Source organism: Atractosteus spatula, chromosome 10 (genome assembly GCF_055471065.1).
Source record: "Atractosteus spatula isolate fAtrSpa1 chromosome 10, fAtrSpa1.hap1, whole genome shotgun sequence".
NCBI lineage: Eukaryota > Metazoa > Chordata > Actinopteri > Semionotiformes > Lepisosteidae > Atractosteus > Atractosteus spatula.
The window spans coordinates 17,009,424-17,025,740 of NC_142715.1; the positions used below are offsets into that span (position 1 = coordinate 17,009,424).

Below are 16,317 nucleotides of genomic sequence, written 5' to 3' on the forward strand. Positions count from 1 at the left end.
GGTGCTGATCACCCTCCAGCAGGCCCTGACAAATGGCCTTAAACAATTTGTCATCTGTAGTGACTCGAACTACGCCCGACATAGCTTCGTGTCCCATCTTCCGTATTGGAAGGGTAACGGCATGAAAAATGCCCGGGGCAAGGAAGTAAAGAACAAAGAGTTGTTCCTGGCCAGTGACAAGCTCACGACCGAGGCTGGAATGATGGTTTACTGGAGGAAGGTGAAGGGACACTCCCAGGTGAAGGGACCCGACAAAGACGGGAATGATGAGGCCGACCGGCTGGCCAAATCTGGCGCCTTAGAGGGTAAACCCTGGCAGTTCCAGCAGGAATGGCTACCCCCAGAAACCGTGGCTGAGGTCAAGGCGGTCACCTGAAGCAGGGCTAGACAGGATGTCGGAGCTGACCCTCAATCTGTAGTGCTTGGGTCACAGGGTTTTAACACCGATCTTGCGGAAATGCAGAAACAGGACCCAGCAATTGGGCAAATGTATCAGCATATCGCTGACCCAGTGCGTCAACCTCTTTCGGAGCAGGTGCTGAGCCAGTCTCCGGAGCTGAAGGAGCTGGCAGAGGTGAAAGACAACCTAAAAATTATAAAGGGGTTGTTGGTTTGTGTACCAGTTGCACAAGGTGTCCCAAAGTGGGTAGTTCCCCGCTGCCATCGGGGGGTCAAGGCCATGTACGACACTATCCAGCAGGTGGCATTCTGGCCTCACATGGGCCAAGACATCGCCGCGTATGTAATGGGGTGTCTGACGTGTAGCCAGTTCCAACCATCACGGCCCTTGCACCGTGCACCACTCCAGAAAAAGGGCATGACATTCCCCTGGTCCAATCTACAAATGGATTGGGTGGGGCCGCTGGTGAGGTCATCCAGAGGGAACAAATATTTCCTCACTGTTACGTGTGCATTCACAAAATGGATTGAGTGCCTCCCAGCACCCAACGACACGGCAGAGACAACTGCAGTGCTGTTGGTGAACCATGTGTTCAGTCGATGGGGACTCCCCCTGACCGTGGACTCGGATCGGGGAACCCATTTCACAGCTACAGTAATGGCAACCCTGTGGAATATGCTTGGGGTCAAGGCCCAGTTGCATATATCCTACCACCCTCAATCCTCGGGCCAGGCAGAAAGGGCAAACCGAACGGTGGTTAGTATGCTCAAAACGTTTGTCTCCACCAGCAGTAGGGACTGGGACATTAAGCTGCCCCTGGTTCTGATGGCTATCCGAGCCACGCCCCATTGCTCTACGGGGGTCCCACCTTTTGAGATGATGACAGGTCGGAAGATGACTCTTCCCCTACACTGTCTTTATGGGGTGGAGGACCTGAGCACGACGGGGGCTGCTACGGCCCATCAGTATGTGTCAGACCTGCGAGCACATCTGCAGGCAACCTTTGCTTTTGCCCAGAACAATCTGGGAAGGAGTGCAGAGGGTAGGAAAGCATACTATGACCGAAAGGCAGTTAACCAGGAACTCCAAGTAGGAGACAAGGTCCTGTACTTCCAATTTGCCAAACCCACAGGGGTGGCCCGGAAGTTCTTACCCAGTTGGACAGGACCCCACGAGATTGTCGATAAGGTATCACCGGTAGCTTATCGAATTCGGATTGAAAAAGGAAGGCAATCTCTGGTCTATAAGTGACCAGAGATTCACTTATAGAATCCGGTTGTATCGCCCACCTCAAATGGCGCCGGAGGACACAGAATAGGGTCAAAAGTCTAAACCCGATCAAGAGGGGGGTGCCCCTTTGTAGCTGCAGGTAGTTAGGTACTGTAGTGTAGGTCCTCCTAGGAAAATATATTCAAAATTATAGTGGAACTGTACCATGTGCCTCATCTGTGTTCCAGAATGGGAATCCTAAAACTGCCACGGCTGGTCCTGACAGTGCTGTGGATCGCCTCGACACAGCCCCTTGAAGTTGTGGAACCCGGTCCTCCTACCGGCATAGTCCTGCAGGACGCTCCCGGATTGTTGTTAACAAATTGCAGAACATATACTCAGCGAGTGTATGTGCGGCTGGACCCAAGTGATGTGTTTCGGAAGCACATCAACATGAACAGTAGGGTGTCCTATCATGGCAGGCAGTGGGCTAAGGATGCTGTATGGCATGCCCAGCTAGACACTATACACATGCTCCGCCAGCTGAGGAAGGCAACAGTCAGCCAGGAGGAGATGACAGGCCTCAGCCGCCCCAAAAGGTTCTTGGGGGGTCTGATTGCTGCGGCCTCCGCCATGGGCTCGCTATTTTCAGCTGGTCTGTTTGCTGCTAACACTGTCACCCTGACCACCCTGAGAAGGCAGGTGTCTGGGTTACGTAAGGAAATGCCAGAAATTCAGGACAGGCTGTATCAACAGCAGCAGCGGCTGGAAAGCCTAGGGAAAACCTTACAGGGCACAATATTAGCAGTAAACCTTCATGCAGCAGTGTTAAATAACACCCTCCACACCGTGGGCAGGATTGTCGACGTGTTACAGTGGGATTATGCTTACGTGCAACAGGTCAAGATGCTGATGCAGGATTTGCTTAGGGAGCTTAGTGCCACGATAACTAGCCTAGCCATGGGACAGATTCCAACTTACTGGGTTCCACTGTCCTTAGTAGAAGAAGTACTTAGGACAACCACTTCTGAGATGGTGCAGCCATTGCAGGTACATCTTGCATACAGTCTAGGCAGTGCCATTCCTATACATGTCAACCCCGAAGCCAAGGAAATAGGTTTCCTGTTGAACCTTCCCATCGTGAGTAGCAAGGATATCTATAGACTCAAGTCTACATCGAACGTTGGCTTCTGGAGGGGGGACATGCATGTGAAGTTGACCACCCCACCGCTCGTAGCTTACCAGGAGGATGACCCAAATTTGTATCTTGTTCCAAACCTGGAACTGTGTATATCAACCGAGGATATCCACTGGGTATGCCCAAGTAAGCCATTCCTTAGGGACACAACTCAGAGGTTGTGTGGTATCAGAAAGGGGGCTGCCACTGAAAAGTGTAAAGCCACAGTGACGAGCAGAAGTGAGGTTAACAAACCCCAGGTTGAGCAGGTGGGAAAGAAATGGCTGGTCAGCACACCACAGTTAACTGTTACAATAACCTATGACAGACATGATACAGCTACCGAAGTGCAGCTACCCAACCAAACAGTTTTTCTACAAGTTCCTGAAGGAGCTATAGTGCATCTCAACGATTTAGCACTGTATTACCTGGAGTCAGAACTGTATGAAACGGAACTCGAGATTGTGGACGCTTTCAGAGGACACAGCGTTGACTTGGATGAGAGAATCCAAGAGACAGTAAGTCTTGAGGGTGTACAGTTAGTCGAATTTGTTCTCAACGACACAAACTTAAAAACTACACTGGTAGGTCCCAAGCACAGTCGTTGTGGATCCTCTGGGGCGCTAGGAACAATAAACGTGGTCATCTTGACACTGCTGCTGGGTAGCTGGATCATGGCTGGGGTAATGTGTTGGATGCTGTTCTCTTGTATCAAAGCCTTGCGGGGTAGTTTGAATGAGACAAAGGGAGCAATGGTTTATCACCGAAATCAGGTAACCACTCCCAAACGTCTGCCTGCTGCAGAGCTATCCGATACTGATAGTGAACTGCCGGAAGTTTAAGGTCTAGAGCTAATGATGATGCCCAATGCCTCATTCCTAGGTACCTTATAACTGAGAGCAGGTATACGCAATGTTCTTTCCAACACTATTTCCTGTACAAATTCTCGAGAGGTAATGTGAATATTGGGTGGTAGAACCCACCGTGGTACAACAAACATCACTTAACTCTGTTTTTGTTTTGAAGGCAACAACGCCTCAGGACCTCGTGACCTTCAAAAAGGGGGGATATGTAGCGGCAATGCTTGTTAATAAGACAGAATTAAGCGTTGGTATGCTCCTAAAGGAGGCCCCATCTCACCCTCCATCTCTGTGGTGCAGCCACAGAGAAAGAATTCAGGCAAGCTGATTTAAGATGTTTTTCTTTTGATAAGAAGCAAGCTCCCAGACGGGGATGCAAGTAGCTAAGCCTGGCCATCATGATCAATGGTCATCCACTGGCGCCTATCTGTCTAGGGAGTGCCGAATGGACATCTGGACTGCATTCCTAAGTGTCAAGAGTAAGTGACTTATATCTCACCTTGACCAACCAATCAGGGACTGGTAATACCACATGGGTCTCCAATGCCCGCCAAACTCTCAACCAATCAGCACACATCTGGGTCTTGATCAAAAAGGGAGAGCAAGCTCAGTTCTGGGCTCTCCTTGGCCATTTTCGCGCATCCTCAGAGACAATCACGTGACAACTGCTGTTGTCTGCAAAAGGACTTGGACTTTGTTCTAAGCGCGAGGCCGAGGATCCCGTACGTACTCAGAATTCTACCAACGTGAATGCTCCGCTTGATCAACGGCAGCCTACAGTTGGACCCTCGTCGACAACCTGAATAGCTTATTCAGAAGCAGCGCTGGACCGGGAACGAACCAGTTTCTTCCCAGGCAAAAGAGTGACTTGTGAAGACTCGCGGTCACACTCTGTGCATAGAGACTTTCTACTAGCCAGCCGGACTGCTGGTAGATCCCCTCGGAGCAACGACTGCCCTGCGCGCCGCAGTCAGATTCTTCCGCCCGTCCTACTCCGAGCTGCACCTCGACTGGTTGGCCGGTAGCCAGAGGACGCCAACACAACGCCCATTGGACAACCGCTGCAACAGAGCCTGTCAGCTGGTTTGGTGTTTGTGCCGGGAAATTCCAAATCCAAACACAGTGGATAAGTAAACCCCATGTCCTACATTGCGTCTCGAGAATTTAATTGTACCTCAACACAAGTTGTTATCAATTTAATTCATGAGTAATGTATTTACTTCCGAGTTTAGAGTAACAGTGGGTAATAACACTGATTAGCGATTTGGTAACCGAACGAAATATATTGACATATATTCTCTGTTGTGTATCTCTTTGTGTTTGCATCTCTTCGAGATTATATACCTTGTATATTGATAACCCTCACAGTAAGGTCTGCCGCTCGTATCCAGGCAGACTAGTATATGTTTGGTGCACAGTTTATATTAATAAATGTATCTCGTGTATTAAACCCGTGTGTGTGCGTTGTTAGTTGTTCTGACGATTGATTTTCTAAAAGCCCCAACGAACAACCTTGTGATTACTGCTACAATTGATAATTGTCTCAGTAAACCCATCAAACCACTACACATTTATTAATGTTATCGATATTATGGTTGAAATTTAACATTGATAATACATCGCGGTTATGTGCCCCCCTGATGTGCAATTTTAACGCATGCAGTTAGTAAGGATAGGTCACTGTTGTAAGGTATTATATATAATGACATTATGGAATAGGATGGGGACAGGCTTGGCATCACGGGGGGAGGGAGGAGTGTCGCCCCTTCAGTTTTGGGCAAAAGGATTTACTTAACTTGCGCCCTAATAAAATAGTTGTACTTTGTCAATGGTCAGACAACACTAATTGACACTAACAGTCATTCGGACTGTTTGATGTGCAGGAGGACTCTCTGTCCAGGAAGGGCACGTACTGCATCAGTGTCGTTAGTGTGTCAACATTACGATCCTGTTTGCTCAGGTGGACCGATTCCTTGCAGTAGTTTATCATTATACTTAAAATCGTTATATAACTAGGACTAGTTATAGCAGTCTGTGCTTTCTGTTGGTTTTTACAACTATTTTTTCTTAACGATTCAGAACCTCCGTTGATGTAGCTGCAAAAATGAACGCTTGTGGTACTTTTCGGTCCAGGCAATCCAAACCGCGAGAGTGACGAAAAATGTGAAACTGAACTTCATCGCAAATACCAGATCGCTAGTCTTTATCTTCTATCATGAAGCACTAATCAATGGCATAGCTGCGAGATTTCATTTGGGTAGCTGCACCGTACAGCTCCATTTCACCCGAAATATCAGAATTTCAGACGCCCCCTACGCCCTGGGCACCGGCTCTGATGGGGGACGGGGTGTCCAGGATATGGTATCAACTTTTCTTAAGAAAATAAAAATAGAAAATCTATAGGCACTCAAACATTTTACTTTTTGTTTTTCAGGCAGGGGGGAGACCCCTCCGCAAAACCCTTGTATGCAAAGCTGTGTAAATAAATTAATTACTGTGAAAATAATTTACTTCGTACACTATGCAGATTGCCATATACTCCTAGATGCGGCACAAACAATGTATAAAAGCCTTTGGCACTGTCTTAGATGTGTTTTCGACGTTATATATGTATTTATTAATGTAGTCAATTTTACGGTTGCAATTCAACATTGATTATACGTCGCGGCAATGTATATATACATGTAGCTATATTATTGCTGTGATATATACGTATATTTGACGAATCACTGCCCACTGGGAAGCCAGTGTATCGGCTTGTTCCACACCCCCACACCTCACTGTGTACAGTAGAGCCTCCTGTCCTGACTGGAGAAGCTGATCCAGCTGTGCATGGAGAGAGAGCCAGGTTATCAGCTTGTTTCACACCCCCACCCCTCTCTGTGTACAGTAGATCCTCCTGTCCTGACTGGAGGAGCTTGAAGGCATCCTCTCACGAGGCTCCAGTAAATGTAGGGGTTTGTGCATTTACAGGGACAATTATTAATTGTAGCATTAAGTCAGAAAATGGCTTTGATGGCTATTAGAAAACCGACCTTGCGGGATAACTCAGCAACACACACACTCGGATACTAATACATTTATTAATGCATAAAATGAGCATTTAAACATAACAGATCTTATAGTGAGGGTTAGCAGAATACAAAAGGTATACATTCCATCACGAAGAGTTACAAACCAAGAGGGACATACATTCCGTATATCATTCATTTAGACCATTTTGTAAATGAACTTTGTTACAACTTGTACATTAGATACTCAAAAGCAAGTACATGACTCATATGAATTAAATTGATATCAACTCTGGTTGAGGTAACAATTGAATTCTCGAGCTGTAATGCAGAACATTGAATACTCGCCCGCTCTGTGGGGATTCAGATCTCCTGCAGACGCAAAGAAGCAGTGGCTGGCTGTTGCCGTGTCCAATCGGCGCTCTCTGGCCCGGTGCCAGGTAGTGTTGGTTCGACGTGAGAGAAGGAGAAGGAGGGAGAGATTTCTGCTGCGGTGCGCTGCTGATGCTCTCTGAAGACCGGCTAGTTAGTGTTGGTTGAAACTAGCAGAGTTTGCACACAGAAAAGTGACTGCAGATCCGAGCAAGTCACACTCTTTAGACAGGAAGAAGACCGGTTCGTTCCCGATGTAGCGCGAGTCCTGAGTACTGATATTCAGCTGTCCACAGCTCTGACCATAGTTCACTCGATCAGGTGAGCGTTTGCGGTGGGTTCACGAGGCTTGCTGCTGGGCTAACCTCGGGTGGATCCTTTGGTTACATGCTGGCAACCTCCGTTCTCAACTCTTCGAACAAGGAAAAGTCCTGGCACTGGGACACACTGGCCGTTACGTGACTGTCTGAGCTGAGTCTGAGGATGTCCAAGAGGAGCTGGAGTTGTACCTGGAGGAACTACGGTCGCTCATTGGTTGGAAGATCCATGGACATTCAAGAATCATTTTGTGACTAACTGGAACGATTAACAATTGTCCCAGTAAATGCACAAACCCCTACATTTTTTGGTGCCTCGTGAGAGGATGCCTACATTTATTGGTTCCCCATGTGAGGATGAGTAACCATGCACTCTGACCTTGGGGTTGTAAACCACTTGGGATGAGACTCTCCCTTGGAATCTCCCAGACAGTGAGGCATCAGAGATGACCATTTGTTAGGGTGGTTGATGTGTCTCAGCTTTGGGAGTTGTTCCTTATCAGGACACTCTATCAGCTAGAAAAAACACCTTAAATGTGAACCAAATGGAATGACCTCTCTGTATCAAGCACCACTTGAGATGAGGGAGAGAGAGACTGGCAAGGGAGCAGCAAACTTAATTCCTGTATTTTAATAAACCTTGCTGCTACAATGGTCTCTCTACTGTGTGAATGCGCTGGTGGGCTATTAAGCTTCTTGACCAACTAAAACTCTTGCCACACTGACTGCAGCTGAACGGTCTCTCTCCTGTGTGAATGCGCTGGTGGGTTTTTAAGCCACCTGACCGACTAAAACTCTTGCCACACTGACTACAGCTGAACGGTCTCTCTCCTGTGTGACTGCGCATGTGCCTTTTTAAGCCACCTGACCAACTAAAACTCTTGCCACACTGACTGCAGCTGAATGGTCTCTCTCCTGTGTGACTACGCTGGTGTGATTTTAAGTAGCTTTTTAGACTAAAACTCTTCCCACACCGACTGCAGCTGAAAGGTCTCTCTCCTGTGTGAATGCGCTGGTGGGTTTTTAAGCCACCTGACCGACTAAAACTCTTGCCACACTGACTGCAGCTGAACACTCTCTCTCCTGTGTGACTGCGCTTGTGCCTTTTTAAGCCACCTGACCAACTAAAACTCTTGCCACACTGACTGCAGCTGAATGGTCTCTCTCCTGTGTGACTACGCTGGTGTGATTTTAAGTAGCTTTTTAGACTAAAACTCTTCCCACACTGACTGCAGCTGAATGGTCTCTCTCCTGTATGAATGTGCTGGTGGGCTATTAAGCTACTTGACTGACTAAAACTCTTCCCACACTGACTGCAGCTGAACGGTCTCTCTCCTGTGTGAATGCGCTGGTGGGTTTTAAAGTTACTTGATTGACTAAAACTCTTCCCACAATGACAACAGCTGAAAGGTCTCTCTCCTGTGTGAAGGTGCTGGTAGGGTTGTGAAATGCTAGACTGACAGAAACGCTGCTTCTCCCCGTGCCATAATGGTAGTTTGTCCACTCCATCTGAGCAAGGCCTTGAGTTATTCTTCCACATTCTCCGATTGTGCTGGGGTCTCTTATTCTGCAAATGCTCCATGGAATGGTCTTGCTCCGTGTGCTGAAACAGAGCTGTGTTTTCTCCACCGTGATCTTCAGTGTGCTGCTCAGCAGTGTGAATCATCTGGGGCTCGTTCTCCAGCTCTCTGAGTCTTAAACCATCCAGTTCATTCAGCTGTTCCTCTCTTTGGCCAAGAACAGTCATACTCTCCAGTTCAACAATTTTCTCAGTAACCAGATTATTAAACCTGTGTGTAAAATCATCAGATACTAAGGGATCATATGATTGTTTGAGACTCTGCAGTGACAGTCTCTCCACTTGAACAGAACAAGGCCTAATTATTATCAAGCCCTGTAGGAGCTGCTGTTGCTCCTCCCTGTACTGACTCTCCTCTGTGTGCTGTACATCAGTAATGTTCTCTTCACCAGGTACATCAGTCTGCTGCTCTGCAGGGTCAATCAACTTGGGATCCATATCCTGCTCTGTAAGATTTAAAACATCCAGTTCTTCACTGTGCTCTTGTACAGAGACACAGCCCAGTTCATTACAACCTTGTGTAATATTGATTGTGTCCAGAGTATTCATCATCTCTGTAAAATCATCACATACTAAGAGCCCAGGTGTCTCACTCTCAGGCTCTGTCTTCATCATGGCCACAGAGTCCAGATCCCTGACACTCTGTCTGCTGTCTATGTGCTGCTCACTAAGTGCCTCTTTCCCTTCTGCGGAAGTGAGCTCTGTCTCCTGCATCAGACTGGAGCCCCACTCCTCCTCACTGTGCTGCTGTTCAAGAAGAGCCCTTTCCCCAGCGTCGGAGAGAACACTGGCCTCTGAGCCTGTAAACACAGGCCAAGAAGACACGACCTTTATAAGGATAAACTATGTAATAGTTTTATACCTTTAGAGGTGGCTTCTCAAATCATTTTACAGAATGCCAACAACAAAAAAAAAACAAAATTAACACAATGAGAATACGCAGTTAGAGGAGACAGTAGACAGTGGTACTAAGTACAGTAGGAGCAGAGGGGTACAGAACAGTTAAATAAAGGCTCTTCTGAAGAAAAAGTTTTTAAGTCTGGATTTAGAGTTTAGAGACGTTGACTCTCTGATATCCTTGGGGAGAGAGTTCCAGAGCTTGGGGCAAAACAGGAGAAGGCCATGTCACCCATAGAGTGTAGACAGACTGGGGGACAAATAGTTGAACACAATTAGAAGAGCGAAGATTGCAAGGTAGGGAGTAGGGTGATAATATCAGACCAGTATGAAGGTGCCAAGCCAAGACATGGAGAGTCTTATAGGTGAGCAGGAGGATTTTTAAGTCGATATGAAACTTGACAGGAAGCCAGTGCTAGGACTCCAGGATAGGAGTAATGTGATCACTTGTACTAGACGTGGTCAGGGTTCTGGCTGCTGAATTTTGGACATACTGGAGTTTGTTCAATGTGGATTTAGAAACCCCAGAGAGTAGAGCATTACAGTAGTTGATTCAAGATTAGACAACACTTTTCAGCCATAGTTAGTGATAACACAGGGCATAGTCGAGCAATATTTATGAGGTGAATGAAAGATGTTCTGACAACATGCTGCACATGTGGGTCGAACATCAAATATCATCCCCAAGTTTTTCAATTTAGACTGAAGCTCAAGTACAAGACCATCTACAGATGGAGTTACACATTGGTTGTACAAAGTTGATGGGTGGTGCCAATAAGCAGGACTTCAGTCTTGTCTCAGTTAAATGAAGGACATTTTGAGTCATCCAAGTTTTTATATCGGGGATACAAATAAATAGAATAGAGACAGCCACATCAGTGTCAGGTTTGATATGGATGTATATTTGAGTATCATTAGCATAGTAGTGATAGCTGAGGCCATGTGATCTAAAAAGCTTTAAACTACACACACGCATACAAGTACACTCACAAGCAATTTGAATTGTTTAAACATAGCGGAATATGTGGGTATAAGGGCATGTTCTGATTTAGCTTCGTCAGAAACCTAACTACCATGTAAATAGTAAGACTACTGTAATAATATCACTATTACATTACATTTACATTGACACTGCACTGAGAGAGAGAGGGGTTAATACAGACACACCGACTGGACACTACAAGACATTAACACTGCACCGAAACAGAGGTTTATACAGACATGCTGACTGGACCGTACAGTAGATTAACACTGCATTGAGAAAGAGAGGGGTTAATGCAGACACACTGACTGACTGGACATTCCAGTACATTAACACTGCAATCAGAGAAAGGGTTTAATACACACACACTGACTGGACACTCCAGTACATTAACACTGCACTGAGAGGGATTAATACAGACACACTGACTGGACATAACAGTAAATTAACAGTGCACTGAGAGAGGGGTTAATAGATACATACGGACTAGACACTACAGCACATTAACACTGTACTGAGAGAGAGAGGGGTTAATACAGACATGGACAAACTGGAACTAAGAGCATATTACCACTGCACTGAGAGAGGGGTTAATACAGACACATTGACTGCACAACACAGTACATTAACACTGCATTAAGAGAAAGGGGTTAATAGACACACTGACTGCACATTACATTACTTTAAAACTGCACAGAGAGAGGCAGGTTAATACAGACACTGACTGGACACTGCAGGACATTAACACTGCAATCAGAGAAAGGGGTTAATACAGACACGGTGACTGACTGGGCACTACAGTGCATTAACACTGTACTGAGAAAGAGGGGTTAATACAGACACACTGTCTGCAGACAGCAGGATATTAGTACTGCACTGAGAGAGGGGTTAATACAGAAACATTGAATGGACATAACAGCACATAAACACTGCACAGAGAGAGGGGTTAATACAGACACACTGACTGGACATAACAGTACATTAACACTGCACTGAGAGAGGGGTTAACACAGACTGACTGGACACTACAGTACACTAACACTGCATTGAGAAAGAGAGGGGTTAATATAGACACACTGGATTAATATTCAAGGACTCAATACAGACACAGACCCTGGAAGACAGTAATACTTAAACCAATTAAATAATGTTTATATACACAATCATTAGTATACTTAGTAAAAATTTAGACCAATACAACGTAAATACAATATTTATAAATGTTCATGTGGATAGCTGCGTCAGCATGCGTAGGCTGCAAAGGAACAAGTAATAGGTTCATTCCATTCTGAAAAAAAGGAGAGGAAAAACACGGCTCCACGGCCGAAACGTTGTGTTTTTTCTCTCTTCTTTTTTTCAGCATGGAATAAACCTATTACTTGTTCATTTATAAATGTTGTTTCCTAATGACGTCGGAGTACAAATTGATTCAGTGAAACAATTGTTGAATGTGAACGAGGTATTTTCAGCACCGTAACCGGACAAAACAGTTCAGTTTTCAGTAAAGAATCCCGTTGCTACATCACACAAGTCTTTCCCACGTCACTCTGCATCTCGCCACTATATTCTCACCACTGAGGAAAGTTTTTTTTTATGACACTTTGATAGTTTGTTAGATAACGAGAATGTTTACTCTTGCGAGATGTTTTCTTTAAAATAAAGTTTATTTTTAAAAAAATCTCACCAGTGAGAAAGTTATAGACACTGGTTTTAAACACAGTGACTTCATACAAGTCACCACACTGACCTGAGAGCTGCAGTTCCGTGTCCATTTCTTCTTTTATTTCTGCAGTGACTTCACAGGGAAGCGTGTGTCCAACACGATCTGTCTGTTCCTTATCTCCTCCTGCTCCCGACTCCTTCTCCCTCAGCTGCAATCTCCACTTCAGGCTCTCGTTTTCCTTCTTCAGCTGCGCCATTTCACTCCCGACACTGTCCTCCACACACTGCGTGATTTTAAACACAGCACGTCTCACCAGAGTTTGGGAGACGCTGCAGAGTTTGTCTTGAAACTCGTCCTCAGAGTCAGACATCCTGTTTCGGAAAACTTCTGACACTTCATACACGATCGATTTGAGCAACACCTGCATGAAAGAGTCAAGCTGGGTTTGCAGATTTAACAAGCACTCCGCCATCCTTCTTCAGAGTCGGTCAGAAACAAAGGCTGACTTGCGATGTTTAAACAGAACAGCTTCTTTATTTTTATTTTTCACAGATTCTGTTGTCAGGTCTGTGCTCTGTTCAAGCATAAACACAACCGACAAGACGCTACGTTTTCAGAAACTGAAGTTATTAAAAAAACAACTTCTTTCTTTACCTAAAGAAAATGATTCAATCACCTACACGTGGGTGAAATATATGCAGTGTTGCGCAGTATGATGACGTCATTCGTTAACGTGGCGGCGACTTCAAGACAATCGAGAAGCGGAGCTGAGAAAGAGGAGTCTCTGCAGCGGATATAAACTTCACTGCACCTCCTATCGCCACCTAGTGAAGAGGGGTGAATCACCTGCGACTTGCGCCGTTCGTAACTGAATTTTGTGAAACGCAACAGATTTTTTTGCCCTTCCACAACCCTCCTCCCCAACGAAAACGTCTCAAGCGGATTTCTGTTCTACATCTCCCTGTGCAGGTTTTTGGTTAAAGAAAAAAAAATCCGTCATTTTCTTGGCAGCTGGCAGTATTTCTTCTGCACCGATAAGCAAGATTTGTATTTCATATTTCGCAAATTGTATGAATGTTGTTGAAAAACAAGTTATCCCAAGAAAGGAAGTAAATATTTGCATGAAACTAAATCAAGCCCTATGTGATTGTCCTTAATTATACTGTAACGCTAACAGCCACCATTGAGTGTGAAAGCCGGCTTACCAGAGTGGTGATGTCTACGCCCTCCCCTGTGGATAGCAGGGGCTGCAGCCACTGGGCTGAAGGGAGATCTCTCTTTAGCTCAACTGGCTGGGTCCCTGTTGAGTGACGCCAGAGTCCCGGGTTCGAGTCCCCAACAGTGGGGGGCCGACCTGATGTGGCGGCGGCGAGGGCGCCCACGTGAACCCCGTAGTGTTACATTGGTGTCAGCAGTATGATGGGATAGCCCTTTGCCGAGGACGGCGAGTTAAGCAGGGGAGAGTGTAACGCTTACGGCCACCGGAAGCGTGTAAGAGCCGGCTTACCAGCGCGGTAACGACTCCGCCCTTCCCTGTGATAGCAGGGGCTGCAGCCGCTGGGCTAAAGGGAGATCTTTCTTTATCTCAACAGGCTGGGTCCCTGTTGAGTGACGCCAGAGGCCCAGGTTCGAGTCCCCAACGGTTGGGGGCCGACCTAATGTGGTGGCAGCGAGGGAGCCCACATGAACCCCGTAGTGTTACAATACATTCTGTATGACAAGACAGGAAGAAAGGCACCTCGGGATTTTGGACACAGGATCTCCTGTTTACTGAGAGAAGTTTTAACCATCTGGCAATTTTCATGTCCAAGGAGCTCAATGTGCTTTCCGTGTACAACATCGTGTGCTCTTCACCAGACACTGAAACACAGCACACGCTCAGCATCTTGACATCTCCCAAACAGAGCCGTGCAGAGACCTTTTGGTGGGCAGTGGCTCAAAAGGAGAGAAGGGGCACTTTCCGGGGCCGGATTTGTTGCATTAAAATATCCTGGACACAAATCATGCCCGCTTGTATTTCTGTGTTTTTTTTAATTCTACAGGAAGTTTTAATGTGACTTCAGAGGCATTACAATATTCACAACCTTGGCAAAAAAATGGTTGTCCATAATTGCTGATTATGTTTGATTAACAGACACAATATTATCCCCCCTCTACTGAGCATATACTTTATTTTCCTGAAATAACACATCTTAACTAGAGGACAGAGCAAATAAAAGAATTACCATCTAATTACATGCAATACCAAATACAATATTCTTCCATCATAAGAGCAAGAGTTCACATGATAACACATCAAATTAATAGTTTTTTTTTCCCCAAAAAGTGTCTATTGTGGGACAAATATTCAGGAAGTTTATCACATTCTCTCTTGTGCGTTAGACTTTCAGCAAGGAAAAGTGAAATTTTTATGATCCATAGACTTGAAGTACAACTTAAAATTGTTTTATACTGTATATACTTTGTACCAAGATCTCTCAGAAACAAAAACAAAACAATAATAATAATAAGAAGAAGGCAGTCTCTCCTATTTCTGTGAATGAACCATATATATATACAACAAAGAATATGCATGTTAGCTGTTTATATAAAATGCAAAAAAGACTGGCAAAAATACAGAAGCAGAATTGTCAAGTGGCAGAAAAAATCTTGGGCCAATTGAAGATGGTATAGTAGGCTGACACCAACAGCAACAGTATCAGATGTAGCTGCAGTGTATTGGCTTGTGGAAACATATTTACCTGTGTTAATACAGTTCTTCTAAATGGACAGAGAAACACGAACAGACCTAAACTTAACAATTAGTTTCAGTCGCTAAAACTAGAAGTAATGATACTCCAGGAGCTGCTAAAACTCACAATCTCAGCATGACTCTGCTGTATAAGTATGCTGACCTATTGCACCACCGGAGCAGCGTGAGTCCCTCTCCTCACACAGACTGATGCTGCACAAACAGGGTGAAACAAGCAAGGTTTCGGCTGTGGATCCATCTCCACATGAGGGAAGGGGACAGTAATACAGCAAGGAAAAGACAGGAGAAGACACTGAAAGTAATGTGCTCACTGCAAAAGAGGAAGGAGAGATGTGGTCAGACATAAAACAGATTGGTGAATAATTTGAAGCTACTTTTTTGTTGTCAATTAGCACATGGATTTCCCTTCATCTGTCTTCCTATGGAGGACATGACGGGAAAGGGAGAGGACATGAATCTCATGTACAGGGGGATACTGAGGTGTGTCAGGGTGAACGGTTCCCTCATGATCTTCTTTCCCGTGACCAGGTGAGTGTGGCAGGGTTGCCCTCTGTCTGCCCTGCTCTTCTCCTTGGTGACTGAGCCCTTGGGCCTGGCGATCCGCAGGAAGGAGGGGGTGCGCGGGGTCACCTTGCCTTGGAGCGCTGCCACCTCACTGATCTATTAGTATGCCAGTGACACCACAATGATGTTGACAGAGGTGGCGGAGATCCAGTCCACCTTGGAGGTGGTTCAGGCCTACTGTGCTGCCTCTGGCACCAGGGTTAACCTGGAGAAGCCCGAGGTCTTTCTGGTGGGGAAGGCAGACACTGCCCTGCTCCTTGGCTACCCTTCAAGGTGGAGACGGGTCACCTGAAGGTCCTCGGAGTCTATATTGCTACTGATGAGTAGGCCACTGGGCTTCTGCTGTGGAAGGAGAAGCTCGTTAAGATAAGAGTCAGACTTGGCAGGTGGAGACGCAGGTCCCTGATCTCGAAGGGAAGGGTCCTGTTGGTCAAAATGCTGTGCCTGTCCACCCTGTGGTACCCTCTATCTGGATGCCTCTTCCCGAGAGGATTGAGAGAGAGATTCAACAGCTGGTGGTGGGCTGCATATCGG

At 45.9% G+C, this 16,317-nt stretch overlaps 1 protein-coding gene across 1 annotated transcript; it reads right to left on the bottom strand.

Annotated features, from left to right (window-relative positions):
• Window positions 1-7,992: 7,992 nt before the first annotated feature.
• Window positions 7,993-12,939, bottom strand: LOC148825540 (uncharacterized). The gene is made up of 2 exons (XM_088926324.1): window positions 12,552-12,939; window positions 7,993-9,725 (listed from the first exon to the last, which is right to left on the bottom strand). The coding sequence occupies exons 1-2, from the start codon at window positions 12,937-12,939 to the stop codon at window positions 7,993-7,995; spliced, it is 2,121 nt and encodes a 706-aa protein (XP_088782450.1).
• Between the last annotated feature and the right edge of the window lie 3,378 nt (window positions 12,940-16,317).